This window comes from Phyllobates terribilis, unplaced genomic scaffold (assembly GCF_046119375.1).
Source record: "Phyllobates terribilis strain yellow unplaced genomic scaffold, ASM4611937v1 Scaffold_12__6_contigs__length_324123572, whole genome shotgun sequence".
NCBI lineage: Eukaryota > Metazoa > Chordata > Amphibia > Anura > Dendrobatidae > Phyllobates > Phyllobates terribilis.
Window position 1 is genome coordinate 43,848,283 of NW_027362772.1, and position 22,385 is coordinate 43,870,667.

The window sequence follows — 22,385 nt, forward strand, 5'->3', positions numbered from 1 at the left end:
TGCTCGCAGCAGAAGTTCCCCGACCGGCGGCCTCGCTCCCCGGTCCTCCATAATTCATTAGGGGCCCCGGGGGGATACATTGGATACATTGAGGGGTTAATTTAAAGTAGTGCACAACCCATTTAACCACTGCTTCTCTGATTAGTCGCGCCCGGTCGGCCGCATACATTTTCTAGAATAACCGATGCGTTAGAATCGGGCCACCATCTAGTAGTTAATAGTTATCTGTCCTAAGTTCCTATAAGTGTCTTACACGATAAATGTTCTGCCTGTTAAAGTATGCAAATTACAATGTGCTGTATGTACTTCTGCCCCTCTAAAGTCTTGATTTGGCAATTTCAGATGTCAACAATGATAAGATGAATCTATCATTCTAGAGAATTTCATTTTGGTGCCTTGTCTGCTTTCAGCTTACAAGGAAAAGGTTATATATGAAGATGGAGATGCACAACACTCTACAGCACATATGTCAAACTCTGACCCATGGGCCAAATCTGGACTCCTGGGTGAGTATTTTTGTCCCGCGACACCGGACTTGCCCCCATCCTCCCCCGCCTTCGCACTTTGAGCTCTATCAGCATTCTGGATGGATGTACTGTAAGGAGCACTATGCGAGGTCATTACACTGTATGGAGGACTATGTGAGACCATTATACTGTATAGAGGACTATATCAGGCCACTATACTGTTTGGAGGACTATGTGAGGCCATTATATTGCATGGAGGACTATCTGAGGCCCTTATACTGTATGGAGGACTATGTGGGGCCATTATACTGTATGAAGGACTATGTGAGATCATTATACACTATGGAGGACTATGTAAGGTCATTATACTTTATGGAAGACCATGTGAGACCATTATACTGTGTAGAGGACTATGTGGGGCTATTATTCTGTATGGAGGACTATGTCAGGCCTATGGAGGAAATCCTTGTGGGGATTTCATACTGTATTTGGGGGGCACTTTTGCTTGCATCATACTTTATTATTGGATTATTCAAGTTTTTTTAGTCTTTATTATTACATATTTAAATTGGCCCATGTGCTTTTTACTGCTGTTACATAACATATTATATGATTCCAATATTTAATTCTAAGATCTATAAATTAAAATGTACTTTGTTCGTGGGATAACCCCTTTAAGTTTGTTTATGTATGAAAAGATTCATTGTTATATTTTATGATAAGGAAAAATGTCCTCAATTGTAGACATTTTTTAATACATATCAAAGTTGACCCGGGACTTTGTCCAAGCTTTTAATTTTGGCCCTCTGTGTATTTGAGTTTGACATCCCAGCTCTACACGATCAGTGGGAAAACAATGCTTAATCCAGCAAGTAAAGAATTCTTCAATCAAAAGGTTATATAAACTTGTCAGAGAGTGATACCATAAGAAAAAGCTCCTGAAACAAACTAGACATTTAATTATTTTACTCACTTATAAAGCACCAACATATTCAACAGCAGTTTACTGATATCTTCATCATTTTCCCTATTGAGGTTCATAATATAGATTGCCGATCAGTATGTCTTTGGGTTGTAGAAGAAAACTGAAGTGCCAGAAGGAAAACCACTCAAACGTTATGTTGCTTTTGTCCTTAGTGGGAATTTTTAGTTTGTCCTCTTAGGGAAATTGGACCTTCAGTCACTTGATTGCATTTACAATGCAGAGAAATACTGTAATATTGAAGGCTGTTGAATAATTGACAATCTCCTATGGGATTACAGATGTTGCCAATGCAAAGTTCTTCAGTAGGTCCCTGCTGCCATGAAATCACCACTAGCTGGACCGATGGGCGATGGAATAAACACATGCAAAAACAGTATATACAGCTCAGCCAAATACATACAAGCAGTGCGAACAACCATCAAGGTGTTATTGCTGGTATATACCTATATACAATAATATTCAATGCTGTGATTATATTACAATCCAGACTAAGATTATAGTCAGTTCCTGGCTATAGACTTCTTAAGTGTAGAAATATAACTGGATTTATAGTGGAAGCTCCATCAAAAGCTGGATTTTTCTTCATTGGCTGCCATTGATTAATGGAGAAGAGGAGTTGTCAAGTTGACTGTTACATTGTTTGCTTATCAATAGCTTGTTACAAGATAGGTACAGCCAGATTTTTCCTGGTTGCAAATTTTTTTTTAAGCATTGACTGTATTGAAAAAGCTTTTTGAAAATCTGGACTAATAAAAGCATACATCAAAGGGTTTATAACAGCCGTCAACGAGGGCAAGGCCATGGTGAAATTTAGACCCTTGTCAATAGATGAATTTGAAACCCTTTCTCCGGTCGCAAAGGAAGACAGAAAGGAGAAGACGTGGTGTGGAAGCCAACAAAGGCCATAAATTATTTGGAGGGAGAAGATCAGTTTGAGGCTTGTCGTATATCTTGAGGGTTTCTTCCTGTGATAAAAGAATCCTGTGATAGTAACACATGAAATGATAACCAGGAAAGGAACGATGAAACCAAGGACAAATGCAATGGTCACTATGGATTGATACTGGACCTTTTCGCTTTGCAGAATGCCATAGACACAATTTGTGGAGTTCGGACAATCGTATGTGTCTTTGAAGATGAAATAAGACACACTGAGCCCAAGAGAGAAGATCCAGACGCCCAGCAGCTGCTTTGAAGCCAACTTCACAGTCCGATAGGAAATGTAACGGAAGGGAAACATGATCACCAGCCAGTAGTCTATACTGTATAATGTGTGAATGAAAACGCTCCCAAACATGTAGAGATAGAAAATAGCACCGTCAAGCCTGCACATAAACGAGCCAAAGGGCCAGTGGATTTCCAAGGCAAAGTAGACCATGTCCAAAGGTCGAATCAACGAGAAAATAAAACCTGCCATGAATAAGTGAAAAGACAAGGTTGCTCGATATGTCTTTTCCATCTTGAAGACTTTGATCCATAAGACAAAAAAATTTATTGTTGTCCCCAATAGGAAAACCAAGGCACAAATAACAGCCGATATAATGTCGGTAATATTGGAATCAGCAGTGATATTTCCAGTGATGTTACAATATTTTTTCCAGGTAATGTTGACGTCGAGGTTTGAGTAATTCTCCATTTTCTTAATCGAAGGGATTAACTGTAGATTGTAAAAAGAAAAATAAATTATATGATGTCATCTATAGAGTAAAAAGAGATGAGGATATTAGTTTTTTTTTAATACACAATATATATATGTGGATCTAAACAGCTTCAAACAGCATGTGTCTTTTCAAAACTACACAAAGAAACTCATGCTTTTTAGAAGAATTTTTTGACAGGTAAAAAAAACTCTGTGTGAACATACCCTGAAGCAAGAAATTTCTGTGCTCAGAGTGGATTCATGGGAAGCAGCCTGCACCTTACAAGCCAATCATTAATCTCCTGGATTTTCTTAGGAAAAGCATGCCATTCTACTCTGCCTCCTCTATTAAGTATTTTCATTGTTTTGCCGTTTCAGTGTGTTATCATATATCAGCCAGCAGATGGCACTATGAGATTTTACTTTTCACATAAAAAAAAAATCTAGAGAAACAAATCTCTTCAGGCCTAGAATTATTAATCAAAAGTGTCAGTATTCAGCACAACTCCTCTAGTCCAGCATGCAATAATCCAGAATATATTTTCTATAATCTCCCTTTGTTAAAATTCAACAATATAGTTACATTATATTGCAGTTCTGTACTAGAAACTTGTAAACAAAGCTCTCTGAGTGCTCCAGGGTGAGCATAAGATAGCTATTCCCAAAATCACAATGTGGTCTTATAATATTGTACACATATATTTATTCATTTGTGGCAATATAACTAATTTTACAAATCTCACCCCCCCCCCAAAAGATGACCCTCCAGACTCTACCTACCCTTCAGTTTCCTTTGCAACCATCCTGCTTTATTTCCACTGCTCCTGATGGATCATGTACAGTGTCTTTCAGCTGGCTTCCTGCACTAACATAGGTTGTATTCTACCATTGCAATACACACTATGCTTCTGTGCACTTTCTGATCCGATAAAGTACTCTGCCTGACTAATTTCATTTTTTGACATCTACATCAGTGTAGCTGCCAGTGTGTTTTTATATCACCTATCCCCTTGCTATTCCCTGGCCTCTCCCCTCTGTCAATCCCTTCTCTGGCTCCCTATTTCCCAGAGACTCCAGTTCAAGACCCTAACCTTGGCATACAAAGCCATCCACAACCTGTCTCCCCCATACATCTGTAACCTAGTCTCCCGGTACCTACCCACACGCAAACCTCCAATCCTCACAAGATCTCCTTCTCTACTCCCCTCTTATCTCCTCTTTCCACAATCGCATATAAGATTTCTCCTGTGCATCCCCCCTACTCTGGAACTCTGTACCCCAACATATCAGACTCCCGCCAACCACTGAAACCTTCAAAAGGAACCTGAAGACCTACCTCTTCCGACAAGCCTACAACATGCAGTAACTCTCGATCCACCATACCGCTGCATGATCAGCTCTACCCTTACCTACTATATCCTCACCCATCCCTTGTAGATTGTGAGCCCTCGCAGGCAGGGTCCTCTCTCCTTCTGTACCAGTCTCCGTCTTGTTTTTGTTCAAATTATTGTACTTGTTGTTTACTATGTATACCCCTTTTAAACATGTAAAGCTCCATGGAATAAATAGCACTATAATAATAAATATTATTATTAATAATAATACTAATAATTATAATAATATTATCAAGGCTTTGCTGGTTTCCAGCAGTGATCAACAATCCTGCACTCTCTCACAACAAATCTTGTAGTGTTGCCCCAAATATAAGCCCTAATATGATTTTAAAGGAATTTTTGAATACGCTAGAACTATAAACTCTACTCAAAAATAATCCCTATTTACAGTCAGGATCGACGTTTGAGGGGAGATAGCAAACTGGTTAATTATTCGGTGCCCTCACTCTCTTAGGGGCCCCTGCATTTCTATTCCGAGGTTAAAACTGACCATGACCATGATATCACCAAAAGTCCTTTACCTGCATGAGGCTAGAGCAGTGTTTCCCAAACTCCAGTCCTCATGGCCTCCACAGATCATGTTTTCAGGATCTCCTTAGTATTACACAGGTGATGGAATTACTATCAAGGCATCAGGAATTCTCTCACCTGTGCAATACTAAGGCGATCCTTAAAACATGACCTGTGAGGGCCATGAGGACTGGAGTTTGGGAAACACTGATCTAGACAAACTAGATTTCCTGGATTTTTTTTAGATTTTGTCTCTCACAGTCGAAGTGTACCTACAATAAAAATTACAGAGCTCTCCATTCTTTGTACAGTTGTGCTCAAAAGTTTACATACCCCAGCAGAATTTTTGCTTTCTTGGCCTTGTTTCAGAGAATATGAATGATATCAAAAAAACTTTTTCTCCACTCATGGTTATTGTTTGTGTGAAGCCATTTATTGTCAAACTACTGTGTTTTCTCTTTTTAAATCTTAATGACAACCAAAAAGATCCAAAAATGACCCTGACCAAAAATTCACATACCTTAGTGATTTTGGCCTGATAGCATGCACAGAATTTGACACAAATGGTTTGAATGGCTACTAAAGGTAACAAACTCACTTGTGACCTGTTTGCTTGTAATCAGTGTCTGTGCATAAAAGCTGAGGGAGTTTCTGGGATTCAGACAGATTCTTTTATCCAGCCACTGACGTTTCTGGATTGTGAGTCATGGATTGAAAGCAAAAGAATTATCAATGGATCTATGAGAAAAGGTAGTTGAACTGAGTTTTGAGGCTTGTCTCTGTGCTGTTTGACATATTGAAGGTGAGATACTTTGTGGCATTTGAGCAGCAATGGCTTTTTTCTGGTGACTCGATCACGCAGCCTATTTTTCTTCAAGTGCCTCCTTATTGTGCATCTTGAAACAGCCACATCGCTAGTTTTCAGAGAGTCCTAAATTTCAGCTGATGTTATTTGTGGGTTTTTCTTTGCATCCCGAACAATTTTCCTGGCAGTTGTGGCTGAAATTTTTGTTGGTCTACCTGGCCGTGGTTTGGTTTTTACAGATTCCCTGATTTTCCATTTGTTAATCTCAGTTTGAATGCTGCTACCAGTGCATTATCAATTCCTTCGATATCTTTTTGTTTCCCTTTCCTGTGTTACACAGTTTAACTATCTTTTCCCGTAGATCCGTTGATAATGGCTGGATGAAAGATGCTAGAGTCTGAAGGGATCCCATAAACTCCCTCAGCTTTTATGCACACACACTGATTACAAGCAAACAGGTCCCAGGTGAGGATGCTACCTTTAGTAGCCATTCAAACCATTTGGGTCAAATTCAATGCATGTTATCAGGCCAAAATCACCAGGTTATGTAAACTTTTGATCATGGTGATTTGGATGTTTTTGGTTGTCATTAACCCCTTTAAGGCCCAGGGTGTACTAATACGTATCAGCGCCCTGGGACTTAATAGCCTGATACGTATTAGTACTCCCTGTCTTTAATGCGGCACCGCGACTAAAGTCGCGTGATCGCATTAAATTTCCGGTGCCATCTTATCTCTGGGTAGATGGCGCCGTCATCACGGGGGGTGTCGCCACACCCCTGCACCAGCTATCGCTGTGATTGACTGTTCACATCTGAACAGCCAATCACAGCCTTTGTCACTGTTTCTGGTAATCTGATTGCCGAAACAGTGATCTGCAGCCTTGGATCAATGCTCCTAAGAGCACCGATCCTAGGCTGTTGCTAGGAGACCCCAGCCCTGGCCTCAAAGCGCTAAGATCGGTGCGATCGGCGATCACATCAATCGCACCGATTGTAGTGAGACCACGCGGTGACAGGGCGGTCATGGGGCGGTGACCAGCTTGTGACCTGCCTGTCACCACCCCATGACCCCCTGCAATGACTGTAAAGCCCCCAGACTGCTGTGATTGGAGCGATCGATGATGACATCGATTGCTCCAATCAAAGTACCTGAATACAGATGACCGGGCGGTCACAGGGAGGTGTCACCTCCCTGTGACCCCCTGTGGTGCATGCTCTCTCTTAGCCATGTCTGATTGGTGCAATCAATGTCACCAATCAGATGGCTGGGGCATAGCATGCACCACAGGGGGTCACAGGAAGGTGACACCTCCCTGTGACCTCCCAGTCACCTGTATTCTGGTACTCTGATTGGAGCGATCCATGTCATCATCGATCGCTCCAATCAGATTACCTGACCGGGAGGTGTCTGGGTGGTGACCGGTCTGTCACCACTCTATCACCCCCAGTGACCGCCCTGCAAACCCTCACACTTGGTGAGGATTTCTACAGAGTGGTCACATCTGATCTGTCTGTCACTGGGCCTTGTAGTGCCACAGAATATTCTTTGACACCACAAGACTATCTTCACACCTGCTCCAGTCACTGCTGCTGCTGCTCCTGGATCTTCTGCTCCGGCATCCTGGGTCCCCTGCTCCTGACCTGCTGTGGTCCCTGCTCCAGAGCCTGCTGCTGATCCTGCTACTGATCCTGCTGAAGAACAGAGAAGACTTTGGTTAGTCTATCTCTGTTCTCCCCTCATCTACCCCAATCCCCTCTCCCCCTTCTTCTTTCCCCCCTTCCCACCATTTTTTTTTGTGCTTCCTACAGCGGTCTCCAGCTCGGGTCTCGATCTCCTGCGCCAGGCTCCTGGTCTCCAGTGTCGGGCTCCCGGTCTCCTGCTCCAGGCTCCCGGTCTCCTGTTTGGGTCTTCTGTTCCGTTCCTGCTGCTGATCTTGCTGACTCTTTGGTAAGTCTATCTCTGATCTCCCCTCATCCACTCCAATCCCCCTCTCCCCACTCCCCCGTCTTTTTACCCCCCTTCCCACCTCAATCTCCCTCACCCCAGTGTCTCTATTAATTCTCTCGGTTCTGGTCTCCATCTCCAGTACCGGTCTCCTGCTCCGGGCTTACAGTCTCCTGCTCCGGGCTCCGGCTCCAGTCTGGGTCTTCTGTTCCGGTCCTGCTGCTGATCCTGCTGATCCTTTGGTAAGTCCATCTCTGATCTCCCTCATCCACCCCAATCCCCCTCTTCCCACTCCCCCATCTTTTTATCCCCCTTCCCACCCCAATCCCCATCACCCCAATGTCCCTGTTAATTCTCTCGGTTCTGGTCTCCAGCTCCAGGACTGCTCTGGACTCTGTCTCCTGCTCCAGACTCCATCTCCTGCTCTGGCCTCCCGATCTCCTGCTCCAGGCTCTCGGTCTCCTGCTCCCGGTCTCTTGCTCCTGCTCCGGGCTCCCAGTCTCCTGCTCCGGGCTCCCAGTCTCCTTTTCCGGGCTCCCAGTCTCCTGCTCCGGGCTCCCAGTCTCCTTCTCCGGGCTCCTGGTCTCCTGCGCCGGACCTGATGCTGATCCTGCTCCAGAGCCTGCTGATGAAAGAAGAACAGAGAAGACTTTGGTCAGTCCATCTGTGATCTTCCCACTCACCACACATCCATGCGCACATCCAGTGGCCACCGAGTGTTGATCGGTGACATAGTTCACCAATCCACACTCGTGCTCGCTGTTTGCACCACATACAGTATTTCCTTTTTCCACACACTCTAAATAAAGTACTGAAACACACGCACCACATACATAACAAAAAATGTCCCGCTCATCCCAAACTCGCTATTCAGCGGAGGAGGCATACACTTTTCTTGTCTCCGACACTGGCAGTGAAGGCGAGGATCCCACATTTCTTTATTTTTCTGACTCCTCGTCGTCTTCCTCCTTCTCCTCTTCTTCCTCCTCTTCCTCATCAGGTGCTGCTGGACCACCCTGTAGTCATCCCAGGAGAGAAGATGATCCAGCGCCCCCCACTACTGATCCCATATGGACCTCACCCCCGAAAATTATGAGACAATGATTCCTGATTTCTTGGCGGAATCAGGAATCAAGTTTGACACCACTGGCCTCACAGAAATAGACTTTTTCAAAGTCTATTTCTCTGAGGATGTTGTAAACCTCATGGTGGGCTAAACTAATTTATACGCTCATCAATTTTTGGAACAAAACCCCTCTTCTTCATTTTCTAACTGGTCTCCTCTAGACACAGAAGAAATGATGAAGTTTTGGGGCCTGGTCCTTCATATGGGGATACTGAAGAAGCCAGAACTTTGGCAATACTAGAGTGTTGACGTTTTGCATAACACTCCAGTTTTCCGAATAATCATGATCCGGAAACATTTTCAGGCTATTCACAAGTTCTTGCATTACCAAGATAATGCAAGGTGTCCTGCACTCGATGACCCAAACTTTGATCGTCTTTTCAAAGTTCAGCCGGTCAACGAACACTTCAACAACAAGTTAACTGAAGTGTACATGCCCCAAAGGGACATCTGCGTGGATGAGTCCTTAATCGCTTTTAAGGGGCAGCTTGGATTCCGGCAGTACCTGCCCAGTAAAAGGGCCAGATATGGAATCAAGCTGTATAAGCTGTGTGAGAATACCTCAGGGTACACTCACAAGTTTAGAGTTTACAAAGGGAAGGACTCCCGGATTAAACCCCCTGAATGCCCCCCTGTTCTGGGAGTAAGTGGGAAAATTTTGTGGGACTTGGTGCACCCACTTCTGGATAAAGGTTATCACCTGTACGTACATAACTTTTATACCAGTGTCCCTCTCTTCAAGTTCTTCTCTGCGTGACGTACCGCACCCTGTGGTACTATCCGCAAAAATCAGAGGGGCCTCCCAAAGACGCTAATTGGGCAGCTGCTCAGAAGGGGTGAGAGCAGAGCCCAACGTAGCGACCACCTGCTGGTGGTCAAGTACAAGGACAAGAGGGATGTCATTTTCTTGACCACCATACATGGTGATGGCAGCACCCACAGCACTGTACGAGGTACCACTACACAGGTAACCAAACCAGACTTAGTGGGGTACAACAAGTACATGGGGGAAGTGGATCTCTCTGATCAAGTCCTCTAGCCATACAGTGCTTTGAGAAAGGCCAGAGTATGGTAGAAGAAGCTGGCCTTGCACATCGTTCAGATGGCAATGCACAACGCTTTCCATCAGTCACAATCTGCAGGCCATACTTATACGTCGCATCTTCAGTTCCAGGAGAAAGAAATCAAGGGCCTGATATTTTGCAGCGGTGACGGAGAGGATGCCAGTACCTCCAGAACTGAAGTACCTCATATTGTAACAGGCGAGCATTTCCCGGGGCAGATCCCTCACAGCGGATAAAAAGGTAAGTCACAAAAGAAGTGCCGAGTGTGTTATAAAAGGGGAATACGTAAGGACATCATTTATCAATGTGACACCTGCCCCGACAAACCTGGCCTGTGCATGAAAGACTGCTTCAAAAGGTACTATACTTCCATGGACTACTAAATTAATTTCTGACTTATGACAACCTGACAAACTGACGTAGTGTTCGTCAGGTTGTCTTACATCAGTTGTGTAGTGTTCGTTAGGTTGTCCTACACAACTGACATATGACGCTACATTATAAAATTTAAAAATCAGTTATCACTTCCAAAAAGGGGGCACTTGTTGGGCATTTCCACTGTTTAGGCACATCAGGGGCTCTGAGAACGTGACATGATGCCCGCAGACCGTTCCATCAAAGTCTGCATTCCAAAGCGTCACTCCTTCCCTTCCGAGCCCTGACATGCGCCAAAACAGTAGTTTTCTCCATCACATGGGGTACCAGCATACTCAGGAGAAATTGCGCAACAACTTTTGGGGTCCAATTTCTCCTATATTTTTTTGTTCACGGCTCTACGTCATAAACTTTTGCAAAACACTTGAGGGTTCAAATTGCTCACCCCACATCTAAATAAGTTCCTTAAGGGGTCTAGTTTCCAAAATGGGGTCATTTGTGGGGGGTTTCCACTGTTTAGGCACATCAGGGGCTCTCCAAACGCGACATGGGGTCCGCTGTCAATTCCAGCGAGTTTTGCATTAAAAAAGTCAATTGGCACTCCTTCCCTTCCAAGCCCTGCCATGCGCCCAAACAATGGCTTTTCCCCACATATGAGGTATCAGTGTTCTCAGAAGAAACTGCACAACAACATTTGGAGTCCAATTTCTCCCAGTACCATCGCGAAAATAAAAATATTGCGGCTAAATATCGTTTTTGTGAAAAAAAAATGATTTTGGCTCTATGTCATAAACTTTTGCAAAACACTTGGGGGTTCAAAGTGCTCACCACACATCTAAATACATTCCTTAAGAGGTCTAGTTTCCAAAATCTGGTCACCTGTGGGGGGTTCCACTGTTTAGGCACATCAGGGGCTCTCAAAATGCGACATGGGGAGCCCCTGATGCCCAGCGATTATTGCATTGAAAAAGTCAAATGGCGCTCTTTCTCTTCCAAGCCCTGCCGTGCGCCCAAACAATGACTTTCCCCCACATATGAGGTATCAGCGTACTCAGGAGAAATTGCACAACAACTTTTGGGGTCCAATTTCTCCTGGTACCCTTGTGAAAATAAAATTTGGGTCTAAAATAAAATTTTAATGAAAAAAGTTAAATGTTACCGTATTTTTCGGACTATAAGACGCACTGGACCATAAGACGCACCTAGGTTTTAGAGAAGGAAAATAGGGAAAAAAAATGTAAGCAAAAAATGTGGTCATGATGCCCTGTTATAGGGGAGGGAGTCTGCTGCTAACACTGGTATTGGGGTAATGTCCCCCAATTCTATTAATATCCTCCATCCTGGTATGTATGGCCCTTCCTTCCTGGTATACATTGACCCCATCCCATCTTGCTATACATGGCCCTCATCCCCATCCTGGAATGCATTGCACCCCTTGATCCCTCATCCTGGTATTCATGGCACCCCTTTGATCTACCATCCTGGTATGCATGCCACCCCCTGATCCCCATCCTAGTTTTCATGGCACCCTTTGATCACCCAGCCTGGTATGCATGGCAACCCTTGATCCCCATCCTGGTATGCATGGTACCCCTTGATCACCCATCCAGGTATGCATGGCACCCCTTGATCCCCCATTCTGGTATGTATTGCACCCCTTGAGCCCCCATCCAGGTATGCATGGCACCCCTTGATCACACATCCTGGTATGTATGGCACTCCTTGATACCCCATCATGGTATGTATGGCACCCCCTTGATCCCCATCCTGGTATGTATGGTACCCCTTGATCACCCATCCTGGTATGTATGGCACCCCTTGAGCTCCCATCTTGATATGCATGGCACCCCTTGATCACCCATCCCGGTATGTATGACACCCCTTGAGCCCCCATCCTGGTATGTATGGCACCCCTTGAGTCCCCATTCTGGTATGCTTGGCATCCCTTGAGCCCCCATCCTGGTATGCATGGCACCCCTTGAGCCCCCATCCTGGTATGCATGGCATTCCTTGAGCCCCCATCCTGGTACGTATGGCACCCCTTGATCACCCATCCTGGTATGTATGGCACCCCTTTATCCCCCATCCTGGTATTCATGTCACCCTTTGATTCCCCCATTCTGGTATTCATGGCACCCGTTGAGCCCCCATCCTGGTATGCTGGGCACCCCTTGAGCCCCCATCCTGGTATGCTTGGCACCCCTTGAGCCCCCATCCTGCTGCCCACAAAAAAAATAAACAATCATACTCACCACCTCTCTCCTCCAGCGCTGTCCTGCTCTGCTGCTGACACTCTCACTGTGTGAGCCACGCATGGCAGGGCGCGCATGGCAGTACTCGCATGGCGTCCCTGCCATGCGCCCTCTCACAGGTGAGAGCGCGCACACTGTACCGAAGCGTGGCTCCTGCTGCACTCTGCGGTCAGTGTGCCTGCTATTAAAGACCATGGATATTCATTACAACCCATGGGAGTGGGTTGTAGTGAATATTCATGAGCTTTAAGAGTGGGCACACAGACCGCAGAGTGCAGCAGGAGCCGCACTGCGGTACAGTGTGCCAGCTATTAAGGAGAATGAATATTCCCTGCTCCCCACGCCCATGGGCGTGGGGAGCAGGGAATATTAATTTTCTTTAGTAGCGGGCACAGCGCAGGCTGCAGCAGTTGGCTTCTGCCTCCTGTACCCCGCTGATACCCCGCTGCTGCTCCCCCAGACCTCCTACCATGAAGAGCCACAGGATATACAGGGAGATAGTATTCAGACTATAAGACGCACCCCACACTTTCCTCCAAAATTTTGGAGGAAAAAAGTGTGTCTTATAGTCCGAAAAATACGGTAATTTTTTCCTTTCACTTTAAATTAATTGGTGTGAAGCACGTGAAGGGTTAATAAACTTTTTGAATGTGGTTTTGAGCACCATGAGGGGTGCAGCTTTTAGAATGGTGTCACTTTTGGGTATTTTCTTTCATAAAGGCTCCTCAAAGTCACTTCAAATGTGATGTCGTCCCTAAAAAAAATGGTTTTGTAAATTTTGTTGCAACAATCAGAAATCGCTGGTCAACTTTTAACCCTTATAGCTCCCTAACAAAAAAAAAATGTTGGTTCCAAAATTGTGTTGATGTAAAGTACACATGTGGGAAATGTTATTTATTAACTATTTTGTGTGACATATCTCTCTGATTTAAGGGCATGAAAATTCAAAGTTTAAAAATTGTGATATTTTCAAAATTTTCGCCAAATTTTTGTTTTTTTCACACATAAATGCAAGTGATATTGAAGAAATTTTACCACTATCATGAAGTACAATATGTCACGTAAAAACATTCTAACAATCAGGGGGATCCGTTGAAGCGTTCCAGAGTAATTACCTCATAAAATGACAGTTCTGTGAATTGTAAAAATTGGCCTTGTTATTAACGTGCAAACCACCTTGGGGGGTAAAGGGGTTAAGATATAAAAAGAGAAAACACAGTAGTTTGACAGTAAATGGCTTCACCCATGTTTTTTGTTATCATTCAGATTCTCTGAAACAAGTCCCAGAAAGCAAAAATTCTTCCGAAGTATGTAAACTTTTCAGCACAACTGTAGGTGGGAAAACTTGCAAAATTGGCAGTGTATCAAATATTTATTTTCCCCACTTTAGCTTCTCCCATCAGCCTAAGGTGGTTTTTAATTTGAACTGGAACCTAACTGCACTTTAAATTTGTAATCTTGTCCTGAAAAGAAGTAAGCCTATTTGTATTGTTTTCTTGTGAACAGGATATCTTGTCACTGGTAGATTTGCTCACACAATTTGATCAATATGTTTGCTGAGAACCATAAAATTATTAACACACTCTATGTAGCCAAAATGCAGTTAAAAATTCACACATTCATGTGGGACAGAGAGTTAAAGGCATTCGGAAATGTCAACTCACCCAACTTTATTACGGTTCATCTGTTTTCTAGACCCACACCCAATCAAAAATGCATTTCAAAAGATTCGCTCCTCTCTAGTTTTAACAACTACTATTGGATTCATCTCCATTATTTGGTGCACACCTGAAAATCCAATAACTTTCCTTTTCGCTTAAAACTCATATTGAAGAATAAGACTAAGGTTGCCCAGCTTATAGGGAACACTGTCGCTTGATGCCCCAATGTTGGTTGTGTTGGAAATTTTTTTCACACTCTCAAAATGATCATTCCCATTTTTGCTGTGACCCTTTACTTGTGAGTCACCAGGAAGAGGGCAAATCCAAGTTGACATCTCTGAGCTGAGCCTCATTTAAATGATGAACACCTTGCTACACTGAGTAAGACCTGTTCTAGAATGTTAATAGAAGCCTGTGATAATACATAGAAGAGGCTCTGTCCCATCTCTTCATAGGTAGAAAAATGTGCTAGCACGTACTACTGACACTGCCAGGGTTGCTGAGGTAAGAAGAAACTGCTCACACTGCTCTCCACCCTGTCTATGTGATCTAATAATACAGATACCAAGGGGACTGAGGTAAGAAGAGACTGTTCATACTGCTATGCACCCTGAAAATCTGACCTTATACTGGAGATACTAATATCAGGGGTCCTGTGGTAAGAAGAGGCTTCTCACACTACTTTCCCCCCTGTCTATCTGATCTAATACTAGAGATACCAAGAGTGATGAGATTAGAAGAGGCTGTTCATACTGCTGTCCACACTGTCTATCTGATCTAATACTGGAGATGCCTGGAGTGCCCAGGTAAGAAGAGGCTGCTCATACTGTTGTCCTCCCTGTCTCTGTAATCTAATACTGTAAACACTAGGGATGCTGAGGTAAGAAGAGGCAGCACACACTGCTACCCTGTTTATCTGATTTAATACTGGATATACCAGGCATGCTGAGGTAAGAAGAGGCTGCTCACACTGCTATCCACTCTGTCTTTCTGATCTAATATTGGAGGGGTGCTGAGGTAAAAAGAGGCTTCTCCCACTGCTGTTCATCCTGTTTCTATGATTCAATACTGAAGATATCCCCTTTGATTATGGAGCAACTCACTCGGAAAAATAGGTAACACACTAAAAACTGCAATTGACTCTGCCGGTTTCTGTACAGACAAAAGATACTGATCCTAACTCTGATGTTCCTATTGGTTCCTGTGTGAGCTGAGATAGCCCTAACCACAGACTAGACAATGGCGACTTGAACGTATGCTGCCTAAAAGGCCATCGAGTGCTATACGTACCTCCTATAGAAACACAGGGCAGAGCAGAATGCAAATTATCAACAGAAGGGAAAGTGTGGTGTGCTGAAATAGAAAGAGATCCCAGCATGAGTAAAACAAACCACAAAATATAAAATAAAGGATTAAGTATGTACTGTTAGAAAATATGCTGACTCCTTTCTTAAAAGAAACAGAAGATAGGTGCATGGTAAAGAACATAAACAGCAAAGAGATAAACCCAAGCTGGTCTTTTACTGACTGGCTTAAACGACAGCAGTATGGCTGGTTATTTAAATGAGATGATCGCCAGCAGGAAATACAAGCAGGGGTAAAGTATAAAAAGACACACTCGAAAAGTGATAGGGCAGACAAATGAGTAAATAAAAACACCTGTTACCTTAAGAAGACTGATGCAAGGATAACAGAAACTAAACACAGAGAAGCTGTCCACAAAGCACAGGCTCAGGGGTCCAAATCCATACCCAGGACAGTACCAGAGGTGCTGAAGTAAGAATAGGCCACTCACACTGCTGTCCACACTTTCTATTGGTGTCCAACACTGAACCCACACTGATGAGCTGTTATCAGCTGCAGTGGTGGACGGATTTAAACAGGTATAGTGTTGTGAGCAAAAACAGCGCAGCTCTACACTCTGTGCAGTGGCTGTTCCCAAATACTGCTCCCATAGGAGCTGAACTGCAGTACCAATGAATAGTCACTATGCAGAGGGTGGAGCTGTGCTGTTTTGAATCCACATACTGTTCGGTTTAAATCCAGCTGCCATTGCAGCTGATGATGACTGACCCATGGGTATGCCGGTTACCGGTACCCCACCAGTCTGATTTTCATGGCTTATCCTAAGTAGTGGTCATCAATATTTCTGTCCTGGACAAGTATTATCCTGTGAAGGGCTATTCCAAGACATCTCTAGAGAATATATATTTATCTTCTAGCTATGCATGCAAATAAAGATTTACCAATCGATAGCTAGATAGCTAGATAGATAGATAGATAGATAGATAGATAGATAGATAGATAGATAATAGATAGATGATAGATAGATACAGTGAGCGCAGACTCTGCCAGCAGTGCCCCTAGGAGGCCGTGGAGGATGAGGCCCACTTCTTGCTGAAGTCCCCAAATACTATGCAGTGAGGGACACTCACTTCATGAGACTGTCCTATCTCCTCCCTGACTTCACTTCCATGGAGGAGGAAGAGAAACTGCCTATACTACTGGGGGAAGAGGAAAGTGCAGCGGGCATAGCAGCACAATATGTCAGTGCCCGCCACAGACTAAGAGGAGCCTGATATGTCATGGATAGATAATAGATAGATAGATAGATAGATAGATAGATAGATAGATAGATAGACAGATACTGTAAGTACGGTAAATAGATAGAAAAATAGATAATAGCTAGATAATAGAAAGATACATATATAATAAATAATAGATAATAGATAGAGAGATATATAGTTAGATAATAGAAACATAGGAAATAAATAGAAAATAGATAGATAATAAATAGATAATAGAAAGATAGATAGAAAATATATAGATAATATATAGATAATAGATCATAGATAATAGATAGATAATATATAGATAATAGATAGATTATAGATAACAGATAAATTATAGAAAATATATAGATAATAGATGGATAATAGATGATAGATAATAGATAGATAATAGATAGATGATAGATAGATAGATAGATAATAGATAGATATTAGACAGATAATAGATAGATAATAGATAGATAATAGATAATAGAAAGATCATAGATATATAATAGATAGATGATAGATAATAGATAGATAATAGATAGATAGATGATAGATAATAGATAGATAGATATATGATAGATAGATAGATAGATAGATAGATAATAGATTAATGGATAGATAATAGATAGATAAAAGATAGATAGATGATAGATAATAAATAGATATATAGATAGATAATAGATAGATATATAGATAATATATATTAGATAGATAACTAGATAGATAGATAGATGAATAATACATATATTTTTACATGGTAATATGTGGGGGATTGTCTTACTGGCTTATCAGTAATAAATATCAGATGTTAGGTCCAGGACTCTGGCACGTTGAGGAGATGTGAAGGGGCAGCAGCACTTGGCATGGGGCAGTATACATACGATGTCCTTACAGCTTCAGACATCACTGCTCGGAGGGGCGAGGAGACAGGAGTCATTGCAGGAACAGCACAAGCTCCGAGCGCTCTCTTCATCAGTCGATCACTGAGCGGCAGACTGTCTTATTAGGTTATGATACCAGATCCAGCTGCATCCTGCGAGCACACGACAGTAAAAATGACTGATCTGTACATGTGCGAGCTCGTCCAGGCAGCTATACAGTCTGAGGTCCCTAAAGACACTGAGACTCCCTTCTTCGCTATAATTTCTGGGGCCCCCGGGAAGTTCCTTGGCCCTCACATACCGCGTGCCATCAATAAGGTAGGGTTTGGGGATGACAGTTTCAGCGAGCAGTGCCAACATACAGGACGAATGTTACCTTTATGAAGATTTCAGGGCTCCTCGAATTCTTCCTTGTCATCTATCGAGTGTATTCACATTGTCCTGGCCAGAATCCCTTTTACAAGCATTGTATTGCTGTATTCTTTCCTCTGCCTGATAACCGTCTGCTGTGAACAGCTGCACCCGCCTCATTGAGTAAACGGAAGTATGACATCATCAGTCTTTTCAGCTCTTACGAAATACTGATTCCTGCAACTGTGTATTTCTCCACTGTCCAAATCAGATCGTCAAGCAATCAGTTTATCCTGGGTGCATTTTTCTGTATTTTCATGACTATGAAAATTGTACATTCACACTGAAGGCATCAAAACTATGAATTAACACATGTGGAATTATATACTTATCAAAAAAGTGTGAAACAACCGAAAATATGTCTTATATTCTAGGTTCTTCAAAGTAGCCACCTTTTGCTTTGATGACTGCTTTGCACACTCTTGGCATTCTCTTGATGAACTTCAAGAGGTAGTCACCGGAAATGGTTTTCACTTCACAGGTGTGCCCTGTCAGGTTTAATAAGTGGGATTTCTTGCCTTATAAATGGGGTTGGGACCATCAGTTGTGTTGTGCAGAAGTCAGGTGGATACACAGCTGATAGTCCTACTGAATAGACTGTTAGAATTTGTATTATGGCAAGAAAAAAGCAACTAAGTAAAGAAAAACGAGTGGCCATCATTACTTTAAGAAATGAAGGTCAGTCAGTGCGAAAAATTGGGAAAACTTTGAAAGTGTCCCCAGTGCAGTTGCAAAAACCAACAAGCGCTACAAAGAAACTGGCTCACATGAGGACCGCCCCAGGAATGGAAGACCAAGAGTCACCTCTGCTTCTGAGGATAAGTTTATCCGAGTCACCAGCCTCAGAAATCGCAGGTTAACAGCAGCTCAGATTAGAGACCAGGTCAATGCCACACAGAGTTCAAGCAGCAGACACATCTCTTCAACAACTGTTAAGAGGAGACTTTGTGCAGCAGGCCTTCATGGTAAAATAGCTGCTAGGTAACCACTGCTAAGGACAGGCAACAAGCAGAAGACATTTGTTTGGGCTAAAGAACACAAGGAATGGACATTAGACCAGTGGAAATCTGTGCTTTGGTCTGATGAGTCCAAATTTGAGATCTTTGGTTCCAACCACTGTGTCTTTGTGCAACGCAGAAAAGGTGAATGGATGGACTCTACATGCCTGGTTCCCACTGTGAAGCATGGAGGAGGAGTTGTGATGGTGTGGGGGTGCTTTGCTGGTGACACTGTTGGGGATTTATTCAAAATTGAAGGCATACTGAACCAGCATGGCTACCACAGCATCTTGCAGCGGCATGCTATTCCATCCGGTTTGCGTTTCGTTGGACCATCATTTATTTTTCAACAGGACAATGACCCCAAACACAGCTGTGTAAGGGCTATTTGACCAAGAGGGAGAGTGATGGGGTGCTACGCCAGATGACCTGGCCTCCACAGTCACCACACCTGAACCCAATCGAGATGGTTTGGGGTGAGCTGGACCGCAGAGTGAAGGCAAAAGAGCCAACAAGTGCTAAGCATCTCTGGGAACTCCTTCAAGTTTGTTGGAAGACCATTTCCGGTGACTACCTCTTGAAGCTCATCAAGAGATTGCCAAGAGTGTGCAAAGCAGTCATCAAAGCAAAATTTGGCTACTTTGAAGAACCTAGAATATAAGACATATTTTCAGTTGTTTCACACTTTTTTGTTAAATATATAATTTCACATATGTTAATTCATAGTTTTGATGCCTTCAGTGCGAATGTACAATTTTCATAGTCATGAAAATACAGAAAAATCTTTAAATCAGAAGATGTGTCCAAACTTTTGGTCTGTACTGTATATATATAGATATATACACACATAGATACAGTGTGGAAAATAAGTATTTGATACACTGCCGATTTTGCTAGTTTTCCCACCTACAAAGAATGGAGAGGTCTGTAATTTTTATCGTAGGTACACTTCTCCTGTGACAGAAAGAATCTAAAAAAAACCCCAGAAAATCACATAGCATGATTTAAAAAACAAAAAAAAATAAAGCCTTTCACAACATCTCACTGTTAAACATAAAGGTCATTTTGATGTGATTAAAGTTGCACCCCAGAAACAAACTATGAGGTACAAAAAGGAAGTAAACATTTACATATTTCATTCATTTTTAATATTCACAACTTAATCAGGTGAGGAAATTCCTTGTTTTTGATTTTAATCTCTCTTTTCAAATTTACTCTACTCGGAAATCGCCATCTTCTCTCCGTTTTCGCCTTAGGTTCACACTAGGCATTTTTTCAGCATTTTTTATGCATTTTTTTGTGCAATTTTTCAGCTGCATTTTACAGAACCATCTAAGTCTATAAGATTTCAGAAATCACATGCACACAGCTTGGTTTTTTTGTCCTCAGTATTTTGTGCTTTGCATCTTTTTTCTACAATACTGTAGGGCATGTCACTACTTTCAGCATTTTTTCAGCGTTTTTCACCCGTGTCAGGTGTCGGATTTTGCAGCTACAGGTACATCTCACTAAATTATAATATCATCAAAAAGTTAATTTATTTCAATTCTTCAATACAAAAAGTGAAACTCATATTATATAGAGTCATTACAAACAGAGTGAGCTTTTTCAAGTGTTTAATTGTGTTAATGTTTATGATTAAGGCTTACAGCCAATGAAAACACAAAAGTCATTATCTCAGTAAATTAGAATAATTAATAAAAAACACCTGCAAAGGCTTCCTAAGCATTTAAAAAAGGTCCCTTAGTCTGTTTCAGTAGGCTCCACAATCATGGGGAAGACTGCTGACTTGACATATGTCCAGAAGTCAATGACACATTCCACAAGGTCCCAGAGTCTGAAGGAAGAGTGGAGAGGCCACAATCAAAGCTGTTTGAGGTCTAGTGTGAAGTTTCCACAATCAGTGATGGTTTGGGGAGCCATGTCATCTGCTGGTGTAGGTCCACTGGGTTTTATCAAGACCAAAGTCAGCGCAGCCGTCAACCAGGAAATTTTAGAGCACTTCATGCTTCCCTCTGCCAACAAGCTTTTTGGAGATGAAAATGTCATTCTCCAGCAGGACTTGGCCCCTGTCCACACGGCCAAAAGTACCAATACCTGGTTTACACACAACAGTATCACTGTGCTTGATTGGCAGTAAACTCACCTGACCTTAACCCCATAGAGAATCTATTATAGAGAATCTATGGGGTATTGTCAAGAGGAAGATGAGAGACACCAGACCCAACAATGCAGACGAGCTGAAGGCTGCTATTAGTGATGAGCGAGTATATTCTATTAATCCTTTCGGCAAGCATGCTCGAGGTCTCGCCGGGTATCTTCAGCGTGCTCGGGTGTTATGTTTTCATCAGTCTGTGCTCATGATTTGCAACTGTTTGACAGTTTTAATACATGTGAGGAATGCCTAAGAAACAGGCATTCCTCACATGAATTAAAGCTGTCAACAAGTCGCAAATCATGAGCACGGATTGACGAAAACATAACACCCGAGCTTGCTAAAGATGCTTGGAAAACACCCGAGCATGCTCGTAAATCTCTAGTTACCAGCATGCTCACTCATCACTAACTGCTATCAAAGCAACCTGGGCTTCCATAACACCTCGGCAGTGCCACAGGCTGATCGCCTCAATGCCACGCCGCATTGATACAGTAATTGATGCAAAAGGAGCCCCGACCAAGTATTGAGGGCATTTACTGAACATACATTTCAGTAGGACAACATTTTGGATTTTAAAATCATTTTTCAAGCTGTTGTTATAAAGTATTCTAATTTACTGAGATAATGACTTTTGTGTTTTTATTGGCTGTAAGCCATAATCATCAACATTAACAGAAATAACCACTTGAAATAGATCACTCTGTGTGTAATGACTCTATATAATATAGGAGTTTCACTATCTGTATTGAAGAACTGAAATAAATGAACTTTTTGATGATATTCTAGTTCAGTGAGATTCTCCTGCATTTTGTGCAATAACCTGATGAAATAGAATCAGATTTTATTTTTGCAGTAAGCTTTATCAGCATGCACAAAAGACAAATGTAGCACGACAAAAACGTAGCAAAAAACACAGCAAAAAATGCAGGAAAAACACTCAAAAAATGCAGCAAAAACACAGCAAAAATGCAGCAAAAACCACAAAAAATGCATAAAACACACAAAAAACGCACCAAAAAATGCATAAAAAACACAAAAAATGCAGCAAAAACAAAGCAAAAAACACAACAAAAAATGCAGCAAAGAAACACACAAAACACACAGCAAAAACACAGCAAAAACTGCAAGAAAACCAAACAAAACCTGCTTCTTTAC

The 22,385-nt window shown here is 42.5% G+C and overlaps 1 protein-coding gene across 6 annotated transcripts; it reads right to left on the minus strand.

Moving 5' to 3' along the window:
• Positions 1–1,418: 1,418 nt before the first annotated feature.
• Positions 1,419–18,211, minus strand: LOC141173028 (chemerin-like receptor 2). 6 transcript variants are annotated; one of them, XM_073657655.1, is made up of 3 exons: positions 18,040–18,189; positions 15,515–15,577; positions 1,419–3,109 (listed from the first exon to the last, which is right to left on the minus strand). In XM_073657655.1, exon 3 carries the CDS (start codon positions 3,086–3,088, stop codon positions 2,111–2,113), a length of 978 nt encoding a protein of 325 aa, XP_073513756.1. In that variant the 5' UTR covers positions 3,089–3,109; positions 15,515–15,577; positions 18,040–18,189; the 3' UTR covers positions 1,419–2,110. The 6 variants fall into 6 exon arrangements, 4 of the variants coding, with proteins under 4 accessions (XP_073513756.1, XP_073513758.1, XP_073513757.1 ...); XM_073657657.1 differs by lacking the exons at positions 15,515–15,577; positions 18,040–18,189 and adding exons at positions 7,374–7,490; positions 7,587–7,808; XM_073657656.1 differs by lacking the exons at positions 15,515–15,577; positions 18,040–18,189 and adding exons at positions 7,374–7,493; positions 7,587–7,808.
• Positions 18,212–22,385: the final 4,174 nt, after the last annotated feature.